This window comes from Capricornis sumatraensis, chromosome 14, assembly GCF_032405125.1.
Source record: "Capricornis sumatraensis isolate serow.1 chromosome 14, serow.2, whole genome shotgun sequence".
NCBI lineage: Eukaryota > Metazoa > Chordata > Mammalia > Artiodactyla > Bovidae > Capricornis > Capricornis sumatraensis.
The window spans coordinates 77,584,861-77,598,284 of record NC_091082.1 but is presented as its reverse complement, the minus strand read 5'-3'; the positions used below and the strand labels follow the sequence as shown (position 1 = coordinate 77,598,284).

General features: G+C 39.6%; 1 protein-coding gene across 4 annotated transcripts in view; it reads left to right on the top strand.

Annotated features, from left to right (window-relative positions):
• RPS6KC1 (ribosomal protein S6 kinase C1) overlaps nt 1-11,770 on the top strand; it is a 210,640-nt gene extending 198,870 nt beyond the window's left edge. For all 4 annotated transcript variants that reach the window (XM_068985998.1, XM_068985997.1, XM_068985994.1 and 1 more), the window contains one exon: nt 10,953-11,770. In XM_068985998.1, the coding sequence (XP_068842099.1) occupies nt 10,953-11,063 (111 nt within the window). In that variant the 3' untranslated portion in view covers nt 11,064-11,770. The remainder of the gene's footprint in view (nt 1-10,952) is intronic.
• The last annotated feature ends 1,654 nt before the right edge of the window (nt 11,771-13,424 follow it).

Sequence of the window (13,424 nt, the reverse complement as noted above, 5' to 3'; positions counted from 1 at the left end):
AACAACTGAAAATAATTAATTAGAAAAGAATTAAAGGAAATTGAGACAATAATGAATCAATAAATAAAGATTCTCAATGATATTGAAATCATATTTTTTTTTTAAAAAAAGAGCCAAATAGAAATTCTCAAGTTGGAAAGCACTGTAATTGAAATGAAGAATTAAATAGGTGAAAAAAATTCCCTGGAGCATCTCAACAGCAATTTGAGACAGATGAAGGAAAAGTCAAAGAACTTGAAGACCAGGAGATAGTAATTATTCAGTCTGAAAATCAGATTTAAAATGTCTGAAGAAAAATGAACAGGGATATGGAGAGCTGTAAGATAATATTTTAGTTTAGTTCAGTTGCTCAGTCGTGTCTGACTCTTTGCGACCCCATGAATCGCAGCACGCCAGGCCTCCCTGTCCATCACCAACTCCCGAAGTTCACCCAAACTCATGTGCATCGAGTCGGTGATGCCATCCAGCCATCTGATCCTCTGTCGTCCCCTTCTCCTCCTGCCCCCAATCCCTCCCAGCATCAGGGTCTTTTCCAATGAGTCAACTCTTTGCATGAGGTGGCCAAAGTATTGGAGTTCAGCCTCAGCATCAGTCCTTCCAATGAACATCCAGGACTGATCTCCTTTAGGATGGACTGGTTGGATCTCTTTACAGTCCAAGGGACTCTCAAGAGTCTTCTCGAGCACCACAGTTCAAAAGCATCAATTCTTCACCACTCATCTTCTTCACAGTCCAACTCCCACATCCAGTACATCAAAATACATATAATGGGAGTTCCAGAAAGAGAGGACATAGAGAAAAGGGCAGCAAAAAATGTTTAAGACATAATAGCTAAAAGCGTCACAAATTTGATGAAGAACATTAAAATGCATTCAAGAAGCTTAGTGGATATTAAGTTGGAAAATACAGAGAGATCCACATAGGGATATTTCATCTTTCAATTGTTGAAAGACAAAAACAAAGATGAAAATTTTGAAAGCAGCCAAGAACAACTTGTATTCAAAGGAACACTGATGTCTAACTTCTTATCAGAAACAATGGAAGACAAGTTAGTGGAAAGGCATATTTAAAATGTTGAAGTAACTTTCAGCCAAGAATCCCTTATCCAGCAAAATTATCCTTCAAAAAATAAAAATGAAATAAAGAAATTTCCAAGTAAAGACAGAGCATTCATTCCTAGCAAACCTGTCTTATGAGGAATAATACAGGAAGTCCTTAGGCTGAAAGTTACTGTATAGTGACTTAAATTTATAGAAATGAAGAGTGTTAGAAAGATAAATATGCGTTAATAGAGAAGACTAAATATGTTTTTTTCTCATTTCTCTGCTCAACTTCTTTTAAAAAACATAAGGTTGAGCAAAGCAATATTTATAACATTATGCTGGTAGGTTTATAACATATGTAATATATAGTATTCAATGACTATATAGGTAGTATTTAATGACATATAGATATAATATACAGTATTTAGGGCTTCTCTGGTGGCTCAGTGGTGAGGAATCTGCCTACCAATGCAGGAGACTTGGGTTCGGTCCTGGGGTTGGGAAGATCCCCTGGAGAAGGAAATGGCAACGCATTTCAGTATTCTTGCCTGGAAAATCCCATGGACAGGGGAGCTGGTGGACTACACTCCACGGCGTCACCAAAGAGTCACACATGACTTAGCAACTAAACAGCAACAACCATACAACATTTAAGACAAAATAAGGCAGAAGGAATAGAACCAGAGTAGAGCAAAATTTCTTCATTTCACTGGAAGAAGCAAGTTAGTATTAATCCGAAGTAGACTGTGATAAATCAAGAAGCATATTATAGTCTTGATAGCAGCCACTCAAAAAATAGTAAGTTAATAGAGGAACTGAAACAGTACAGTAAAAAGTATTTGGCACAAGACAAGGCAGTAAAGAGGAATAGAAAAGGCAGTAACTGTAGAAAGCATAGGAAAATGGCAAATGTGAACTCACAGTGTTAATGACAATCAGTATGAATCTCTAAGCATGTGAAGCTAAAGACAAAGATTGTTCACTGGATAAAAAAGATCCAATTATCAGTGTATGAGAGGCATACTTAAATTAATAAATACAAATAGGTTGAAAGAAAAAGGGTGGGAAAAGATAAACGATGCAAACATTGACTACAAGAGAGATGAAGTGGTTTTATTAAATATCAGATAAAATAGATGTGAAGATGAGACTTAGCAGAGACTGAGATTTTTTATAATGATGAGAGGATCAGTACAAAGAAAGATATAACAATTATAAATGTATATGCTCTAATAACAGTTTCAAAACATATGAAGCAAAGCCCAATTGAATTGAAGGAAAAGTAGATATTCCAATAATAAGTGCAGGCTTCAATACCCTATTCATGATCATTGATAGAAAATCAGCAATGATATAGAGAAGACTTGAACAACACTATCAAACAACTCGGACATGTATAGAACAGTGATTGTAGAATACATTCTTATCACATGCACACGGAATATTCTCTGTGGTGGATCATTTGCTGTGCCATAAAACAAGTTTCAGTATTTGAAAGGCTTGAAATCACGTAGCATACACTGACCGTAACAATTTTTTGTTAGAAATCATCAACAGAAAGAGATCTGGCGAGCCCATAACAGATGTTTAGAGATTAAACAACACACTTCTAAATAGCCTGAGTCAAAGAAGAAATCCCAAGAAAAGCCATAAAATGTTTTAAATGGAATGAAAACATATCCACAATATATCAAAATTTACAGGATACAGGTACATCAGTTCTTGAGAAAAATGTATGGCTTTAGAAATCTGTATAGGAAAAGAATGGTCTCAAAGGAAAATCTCACCTTGGAACTGAGGAAACTAGAAAGAGAAACTATAAAAAGCAAAATAAATCCAAAACAACCAGAAGAAAGAAAACAGAAATCAGTGAAGAGAAAATCTTCATTGGCTAGAAGATAAAAATAAGAGACAAATTAAATCTCAAGTTGGTTCTTTGAAAAGATTAGCAAAATTGGGAAATGTTTAGCTGACTTCAGAAATGAGTATTTTAAAAGGGCAAGGGAGGGGCTGCCATATGACCCAGCAATCTCACTGCTGGGCATACACACTGAGGAAAGCAGAATTGAAAGAGACACGTGTACTCCAATGTTCATCGCAGCACTGTTTACAATAGCCAGGATATGGAAGCAACCTAGATGTCCATTGGCAGACGAATGGATAGGAAAGTTGTGGTACATATACACAATGGAATATTATTCAGCTATTAAAAAGAGTGCATTTGAATCAGTTCTAATGAGGTGGATGAACTGGAGCCTATTATACAGAGTGAAGTAAGTCAGAAAGAAAAACACCAATACAGTATATTAATGCATATTTACAGAATTTAGAAAGATGGTAATGATGACCCTAAATGCGAGATAGCAAAAGAGACACAGAGATAAAGAATAGACTTTTGGACTCTGTGGGAGAAGGCGAGGGTGGGATGGTTTGAGAGAATAGCATTGAAACATGTATATTACCATATGTGAAATAGATTGCCAGTCCACATTCGATGCATGAGACAGGGCGCTCAGGGCTGGTGCACTGGGATGACCCTGAGGGATGGGATGGGGAGGGAGGTGGGAGAGGGGTTCAGGATGGGGGACACCTGTACACCTATGGCTATTTTTGTCGATGTATGGGGAAAGCCACTACAATATTGTAAAGTAATTAGCCTCCAATTAAAATAAATAAATTAATTTTTTAAAAAGACAAGGGACCTATAGTATCTGAAACAATTTTTTTTCACTTGGAACTGAGCATTTATTTAGTACAGAGTATGTGCAGACTAGAGACTATAGAAATAACCTAACAGCTGATAGCAGATGAGAAATTGTATACTATACTATCAATTAAAAGTCAGCACTTAAAATGCTTAATACAAATTTATAGTGATAATTTTTTACTGAAATACTCATACTTCAAAATTTGTTCTGTTATGATGATGTATGGCTTTGGCTGGAACTGAGTAGTAGACTGTTTTGTTTTTTTGATCTGTAGATGTGTTTATTTCAGTCCTGGAAAGTTTTTAAAGTATTATTTATTTGACAGTTTCTGCACTCCTCCATGTATTTCTTTTTCCTGGAACACCTACTAGTTGGATGTTAGGCTTCCTACATTAACCATACTCATTTTTAAATATTCTTTTTCCTTATTCTTCTTTAAAAAAGTTATTAATTTAATCGGAGGATAGTTACTTTACAATACTGTGGTGGTTTTTGCCATACATCGATATGAATCAGCCATGGGTGCACATGTGTACCCCCATCCTGAACCCCCCCCTCACGCCCCTCTGCATCCCATGATTTTTCAATAAAAAATGCCAAGATAATTTGGTGAAAAATAGTCTTTTCAAGAAATGGTGTTGGGAAAATAAAATATTAACATGCTAAAATGAAAATGAACTAAGACTGTTAATTCATATCATATGCAAAAATTAACTCAAAGTAGCTCATAGACCTATATGTGGAGCTGAAACTATAAAATCATAGGGAAAATAGGAGAAAATCTTCATGACCTTGGGTTAGGAAAAGAATTATTATATGTGACACCAAAATATGATCTGTAAAAGAAAAAAATGATAAAGTGGGCTTCATTAAAATTAAAAACATTTGCACTTCAAAAGCTAACAGTAAAAGATTGAAAAGACAGGCCACAGACAGGGAGAAAATACATTGACATCCAGTAACTGATGTGTTTTCAGAATGTATAAAGAAACCCTTTAACTCAGTAAGCAGACAGCTCAGTATAAAAATGGTCAAAGATTCACCAGGGAGGCTATATAAATGGCTAATAAGTATATGAAAAGATGCTCAGCATTATTAGTCATTCAGTTCAGTTCAGTTCAGTCTCTCAGTTGTGTCCGACTCTTTGCGACCCCATGAATCACAGCACGCCAGGCCTCCCTGTTCATCACCATCTCCCGGGTTCACTCAGACGCATGTCCATCAAGTCCTTGATGCCATCCAGCCATCTCATCCTCGGTCATCCCTTTCTCCTCCTGCCCCCAATCCCTCCCAGCGTCAGAGTCTTTTCCAATGAGTCACCTCTTCGCATGAGGTGGCCAAAGTACTAGAGTTTCAGCAGCATCATTCCTTCCAAGGAAATCCCAGGATTGATCTCCTTCAGAATGGACTGGTTGGATCTCCTTGCAGTCCAAGGGACTCTGAAGAGTCTTCTCCAACACCACAGTTCAAAAGCATCAATTCTTCGGCATTCAGCCTTCTTCACAGTCCAACTCTCACATCCATACATGACCACAGGAAAAACCATAGCCTTGACTAGATGGACCTTAGTCGGCAAAGTAATGTCTCTGCTTTTGAATATGCTGTCTAGGTTGGTCATAACTTTTCTTCCAAGGAGTAAGTGTCTTTTAATTTCATGGCTGTAGTCACCATCTGCAGTGATTTTGGAGTCCCCAAAAATAAAGTCTGACACTGTTTCCAATGTTTCCCCATCTATTTCCCATGAAGTGATGGGACCAGATGCCATGATCTTCGTTTTCTGAATGTTGAGCTTTAAGTCAACTTTTTCACTTTCCTCTTTCACTTTCAACAAGAGGCTTCTTAGTTCCTCTTCACTTTCTGCCATAAGGGTGGTGTCATCTGCATATCTGAGGTTATTCATATTTCTCCCGGCAATCTTGATTCCAGCTTGTGTTTCTTCCAGTCCAGCGTTTCTCATGATGTACTCTACATGTAAGTTAAATAAGCAGGGTGACAATATATAGCCTTGACGGACTCCTTTTCCTATTTGGAACCAGTCTGTTGTTCAATGTCCAGTTCTAACTGTTGCTTCCTGACCTGCATATAGGTTTTTCAAGAGGCGTGTTAGGTGGTCTGGTGTTGCCATCTCTTTCAGAATTTTCCACAGTTTATTGTGATCCACACAGTCAAAGGCTTTGGCATAGTCAATAAAGCAAAAATAGATGTTTTTCTGGAACTCTCGCTTTTTCCATGATCCAGCGGATGTTGGCAATTTGATCTCTGGTTCCTCTGCCTTTTCTAAAACCAGCTTGAACATCAGGAAGTTCACGGTTCACGTTTTGCTGAAGCCTGGCTTGGAGAATTTTGAGCATTTCTTTACTAGCATATGAGATGAGTGCAATTGTGTGATAGTTTGAGCATTCTTTGGCATTGTCTTTCTTTGAGATTGGAATGAAAACTGACCTTTTCCAGTCCTGTGGCCACTGCTGAGTTTTCCAAATTTGTTGGCATATTGAGGGCAGCACTTTCACAGCATCATCTTTCAGGATCTGAAACAGCTCAACTGGAATTCCGTCACCTCCGCTAGCTTTGTTCGTAGTGATGCTTTCTAAGGCCCACTTGACTTCACTTTCCAAGATGTCTGGCTCTAGATTAGTGATCACATCATCATGATTATCTGGGTCGTGAAGATCTTTTTTGTACAGTTCTTCTGTGTGTATTCTTGCCACCTCTTCTTAATATCTTCTGCTTCTGTTAGGTCCAGACCATTTCTGTCCTTTATCGAGCCCATCTTTGCATGAAATGTTCCCTTTGAATCTCTAATTTTCTTGAAGAGATCTCTAGTCTTTCCCATTCTGTTGTTTTCCTCGATTTCTTTGCATTGATCGCTGAAGAAGGCTTTCTTATCTCTTCTTGCTATTCTTTGGAACTCTGCATTCAGGTGCTTATATCTTTTCTTTTCTCCTTTGCTTTTTGCCTCTCTCCTTTTCACAGCTATTTGTAAGGCCTCCCCAGACAGCCATTTTGCTTTTTTGCATTTCTTTTCCAAGGGGATGGTCTTGATCCCTGTCTCCTGTACAATGTCATGAACCTCATTCCATAGTTCATCAGGTACTCTATCTATCAGATCTAGGCCCTTAAATCTATTTCTCACTTCCACTGTATAATCACAAGGGATTTGATTGAGGTCATACCTCAATGGTCTAGCGGTTTTCCCTACTTTCTTCAATTTGAGTCTGAATTTGGTAATAAGGAGTTCATGATCTGAGCCACAGCCAGCTCCTGGTCTTGTTTTTGTTGACTGTATAGAGCTTCTTCATCTTTTGTTGAAGAGAATATAATCAATCTGATTTTGGTGTTGACCATCTGGTGATGTCCATGTGTAGAGTCTTCTCTTGTGTTGTTGGAGAGGGTGGTTGCTATGATCAGTGCGTTTTCTTGGCAAAACTCTATTAGTCTTTGCCCTGCTTCATTCCGCATTCCAAGGCCAAATTTGCCTGTTACTCCAGGTGTTTCTTGACTTCCTACTTTTGCATTCCAGTCCCCTATAATGAAAAGGACATCTTTTTTGGGTGTTAGTTCTAAAAGGTCTTGTAGGTCTTCATAAAACCGTTCAACTTCAGCTTCTTCAGCATTACTGGTTGGGGCATAGACTTGGATAACTGTGATATTGAATGGTTTGCCTTGGAGACGAACAGAGATCATTCTGTCGTTTTCGAGATTGCATCCAAGTACTGCATTTAGGACTCTTTTGTTGACCATGATGGCTACTCCGTTTATTCTGAGGGATTCCTGCCTGCAGTAGTAGATATAATGGTCATCTGAGTTAAATTCACCCATTCCTGTCCATTTTAGTTCGCTGATTCCTAGAATGTTGACATTCACCCTTGCCATCTCTTGTTTGACCACTTCCAATTTGCCTTGATTCATGGACCTGACATTCCAGGTTCCTATGCAATATTGCTCTTTACAGCATCGGATCTTGCTTCTAACACCAGTCACATGCACAACTGGGTATTGTTTTTGTTTTGGCTCCATCCCTTCATTCTTTCTGGAGTTACTGCTCCACTGATCTCCAGTAGCATATTGGGCACCTAATGACCTGGGGAGTTCCTCTTTTGGTAACCTATCATTTTGCCTTTTCCTACTCTTCATGGGGTTCTCAAGGCAAGAATAGTGAAGTGGCTTGCCATTCCCTTCTCCAGTGGACCACATTCTGTCAGACCTCTCCACCATGACCCGCCCGTCTTGGGTTGCCCTGCAGGCATGGCTTGGTTTCATTGAGTTAGGCAAGGCTGTGGTCCTAGTGTGATTAGATTGACTAGTTTTCTGTGAGTATGGTTTCAGTGTGTCTGCCCTCTGATGCCCTCTTGCAACACCTACCATCTTACTTGGGTTTCTCTTACCTTGGGCGTGGGGTATCTCTTCATGGCTGCTCCAGCAAAGCACAGCCGCTGCTCCTTACCTTGGACGAGGGGTATCTCCTTACTGCCGCCCTTCCTGACCTTCAACGTGGGATAGCTCTAGGCCTTCCTGCGCTTGCGCTGCCACCGCTCCCCTGGTTGCTCCTCCTGGGCGAACAGGCCGCTGCTGGCCCTGGCCTCGGATGCGGGGTAGCTCCTCCTGGCCGCCGCCCCTGACCTCGGACGTGGTGTGTCTCCCGCCCGCCCCTGACCTCGGACGCGGGGTAGCTCCTCTTGGCCGTTACTGTGCCATCTCAGCCTGGCACTCTAGGCCGCTGCCCCTGACCTCGGACGTGGGGTAGCTCCTGTAAAGTAATGCTCAAAATTATCCAAGCCAGGCTTCAGCAATACGTGGACCGTGAACTTCCTGATGTTCAAGCTGTGTTGCTATTTTCAGGAGAAGTTTTAGATCTCTCTTCTGTATATTGAGAAATCAGTTGGCGAAAGTTGTTCATTTTGTCCCTGTCGTTCAGCTCATTCTCTCCAAGCAACAGAACCTCGTGGACTTTGGCTACACTGCCTACACTGGCAGCTTTCTGTATTCTTCCGAGTCCCGTCTCGGATGTGGTACCAGGGCTGGAAGTCGGTTCTATGATGACCTCTGTCTCTCGGCTGGCTGATGGAGGAGCCTAAGGGCGACTCGCTCTTCTTACAAATCTTCTTCAGAGCCTATAGGCTCCAAACAAACCTCACCTCCCCCTAGGCTCTTCACAGTCCCCTAAACCCAACACAAACACTACAGGTAAGCCAGAGCCGTCCAGCCACAACTTCCCAACTGTGAAGCTCAACGGTTATTAGTCATTAGGGAATATAAATTAAAACCAAAATAAGATATCATTAATACCCACTAGAAGGACTATATAAAGAAGATAGTATCAAGTGTTGATGAGGATATAGAGAAACTGAAACTCCCATATATTGCTGACAGGAATGTAAAATGGTACAGATACTTTAAAAAAGTTTGGTAGTTTCTTAAAAAGCTAAACATAAACTTAACACACAACTGACTGTTCCCACTCCTAGGAATGTCCTTAAAAGAAATGAAAATACATGTCTGCAGGAAGTCATATATGTAAATGTTAAAAGCAATACAATTAATTGTAGCCACAACCTGGGAAGTCCATATGTCCATTAACTGGTGAACAGATTCACAAAATATGTTATATCTAAATAGTAGTAGTGGTGTTAGTTGCTCAGTTGTGTTCAACTCTTTGCAGCCCCATGGACTGTAGCCCACCAGGCTCTTTGGTCCATGGGATTCTCCAGGCAAGAATACTGGAGTGGGTTGCCATGCCCTTACTCCAGGGGATCTTCCTGACCCGGGGATCAAACCTGGGTCTCCTGCATTGCAGGCAGATTCTTTACCATCTGAGCTACAGGGAAGCCCAAGTAGTTATATCCAAATAGTGGAATGCTCTTCAGAAACCAAAAGGAACAGACTGTTGACACCTTCTACAACACCTACAACACGGATGGACCTCACAAACATTAATCTTGGTGAAAGAAGGCAGCTGTTCTGATTTCATTTCTATGAAATATCCAGAAGGGGCAAGTTTATAGAGATAGAAAGCAAATCAGTGGTTGCCTGGGGGTGGGGATGGAAATGTAGATTGACTGCAAACAACATGAAGAAACTTTTTAGGGTGATCAAAGTATCTCAAGCTAGATTGTGGTGATAGTTGCACAGCTCTTCAAATTTGCTAAGAATCATTAGGTTGTACACTTGCAATAGATAAATTTTGTGCTATATAAATTATCTCAGTAAAGTTGTTAAAACAAAAATTTGAGGATACATGAATGTCTTAAGCAACACATTCTTTCAGTATGACCAGCGTCATCTGTTATTGTGTATGACTACTTATATTTTCCCACTCTTAACAAATCGTGTTGCAAATAGCATTATTAACTTATTTTAAACCTGATTCCTATTAGTGAAGAAGTTGAAACACATTTCCCTCATTGGATCAGATTGTTCCATGTGAGTCAGTTCATTGAAAGAAAGCAATTTTGGAATATGAATTTGCTTATTCAGACCTTGGGCTTCCCAGGCGGCACTAGTGCTAAGAACTCACCCACCAATGCAGGAGATAACAGATGCAGGTTCATTCCCGAGTTGGGAAGATCCCCTGGAGGGGGGCATTCTTGCCTGGGAAATTCTGTGAACAGAGGAGCCTGATGGGCCCCAGCCCGTAGGGTCACAAAGAATTGGACATGACTGAAGTGGCTAATACACACATTCAGACCTCAGATAAACTTTAGTCCCTGGGCATATATAATTCACTAGAGGTTGAAACACTTAGTGTGCCTTTCAGACTTTCTAACCATGAAAGGAGTAGCTGGATCTCTCAGAATTTGGTGCAGTATCTAACTAATGTCATGATCATACTTTTGGAGTAGGAAATTGATAGGTGTAACTATCCTATGGTATATAGATATATATAGTATAGTATCTATATAGATAAGTAGTATAGATATACTAGATATATACTACTAGATATATTGTAGCTATATAGTAACAGTGAGTTACTCACGGTGATATCACTTGAAAAGCCATAAACTCAGGTATATTCCCCACCACTCCATAGCTAGAGTAGTGTTACAGACATAACCCTTTTTCAAGGAAATATAGTCAGTTGGCTGTCATCAAGTCCATTTGTTACTGAGGTTGAATTTAGAAGTAGTTTCCTTTCCTTCTGGTTTTATTTTCCTTTGATTCTTTAGTTAGATTCCCACTACTCGCTTAAATCCTTCCTTTTTAGCTCTTACAGTTCAACCCTGTGGAGCGGCTTGGTGCTGGAGTTGCTGGTGTTGAAGATATCAAATCTCATCCATTTTTTACCCCTGTGGATTGGGCAGAACTGATGAGATGAACAGAACGCAGGGTTCTCTGCACACATTCTGGCCTTCTCTGCGAAAGGCATCTCTAGCACGGAGGCAGCTCTGCTTCACACTCACTTACGGGACACCAAGCATTAAGATGAAGAGCTTTAGAGAAAATGGAGAGAAAAGGCCTGAGAGAGAACAATTCCTTTACAGTTGGTGTCTGGACAAGATATTGGCTGCCTTTGCAAGGGGCTGTTATATACAAACCAAGGTGTGATCTTTATTTTATCTGCATTTAGTGGTGCAGGTGAGTTGTAAACCCAACTAAAAGAGGAATGCCCTTTAAGAACTTCCTCTGAGATGAAGCTCCGAGTGTAGAATGAAGTGTTACTTGAAAGGACGACCCTTACATGGCAGCTGACTGTGCTTTTCGCTAACCAAGATATATATACTAAAAGTGCTTCACACGTAATGTCATCTATGAAGCTTAAAAAATAAGGAAAAAAAGAAGATACTCATCATGTCTGATAGGGAACCTCAACCACAATGCTATATAATTAATGTATATCAAATGTGGTCCCATATTCATTCTTTCAGAAGTCCATGTAAGAAAAAAACACTTTCTGTTGTCAACTCTGTACTTTCTTGGTTGGTATTGCTAACAGTAGGGTTCATATGAGCTCTCAGCTCTCTCTCTCTCTCTCTATCTTTCCACTTTCTACACCCTTTGCCTATTGTCATATTCTGTTCTTCCTACCGCTACTAATACATAGGCAGCAAAAAAGGGAAGGGAGTATTTATTTCCCCAAATTGTATCAACTTAATAAGAATTAAAGAATCATGATGTAAAATAAATGCTCTAAAAATTAAAGTCTCTCTTTCTTTTAATTGCTTACAATTTTTTTTCTATTCAAAGACCTCTCTTCCTTTCATTTTGAAAGGTTAGCAATTTCTGCTGCTTACTGTGTTTGACTGTGTTTTAGTTTTTTGGCTGAGTATCCCAAGAACCAAAGGATCTCATCTCAGTGGGATTGAATGGCAATCCTATTTTGTTACGTATTGACAGGATTTCTAGATTTGACCTCCTCATCTACTTGACATTGTGTCAAAAGAACGTGAGTATTTGTACATTTGTGTTTGTTATTTCTTTCTGTTGCTACTATTGCTCCTGTAGTCATACTGTGTTTACAACAGAATACAAACTTTTTAAGTTAATGCCTGTTTTTTTTAAACTTTATCCAAAGATGAAAGAATAAATCACCGTTTCCAAATGGTGCCACAAACATAATGAAAGTTTTCTGTATGTTTTAATTCTTTGTATTTTCAAGATCTGTGACAGAGCCTATCCCCACCCCGAGAGCCTCTGTGCAGCTTCCAGCTGCCATTGGCCAGGTCCGCCCATCATATTAAATGGAAGCAGAAAATGCTTCAGTGGAACGAAGGAAATGTGCAAGCATTTTTCCTTGTTCTGTTATCCTACTCCCCCATTTTCCTTTTTGTTCCCCTTATAACCTGAACCCCAGCTGAAGGGCTGCAACAACACCAGGATGGGGAGCAGGTCACCAGGATCATAGCTCAGTTGAGATGACATCACTCCCTGGAACTGGATTTCAACTCGCCAGCCCCCGGGTCTCAAAACAGGAACTCATGCAGGTGAGACACAAGAATGACTTCCTCTGTAGGACTAGTAGGAAATCTGCAAGTAGTCAGAGTTGGTCATTCCAGAGCTTCCTTCCAGAAGTGCCCTATGGCATGAAAGTAGGACTTCACAGCCAAGGTGACGCTCCCAGCCCTACCACATGACTTTCATCCCTGGGTTCAAAGGACAGTGTTAACAGATGGAATTGTGTTGACATAAATCCATTGCTTCAGTTTCTCTATTTCTGTGTTTGGAACTTGTACTTAATGTAAATACATCATTCATAATCATGGTGGACATGAATTATAGAGTAATAAACACACAGGGTAAATGACTTTGAGGTGGTGGACCCAAGTCTGTTTTTACTTGATGACATGTATTAGAAAAATCCAAATCAGAGAACTTACCATTTACTATTTCTTATTTGATTTTTTAAATATATTTTTTCTCAATTAGTTTTTTATTGTATCAAAATTTACATAATAAAATTTATCATTTTAACTGCCTTAAAGTATGCAATTCAATGCCATTAAGTATATTCACATTTTCCCCCAACCATTACCACTGCATTTCAGAACTTTTAAATCTCTAAAACTGAATTTCTTAACCCATTAAACAAGAACTTTCCATTCCTCCTCCCTCCACCCCCTAGTAACCACTGTTCTACTTTCTGTATGAATCTTATTTTCTAGGTCTCTCACAGAAGTGGAATCATATAATATCTGTTCTTTTTTGTCTGATTTATTTTGCTTGATACAGTGTTTTCAAG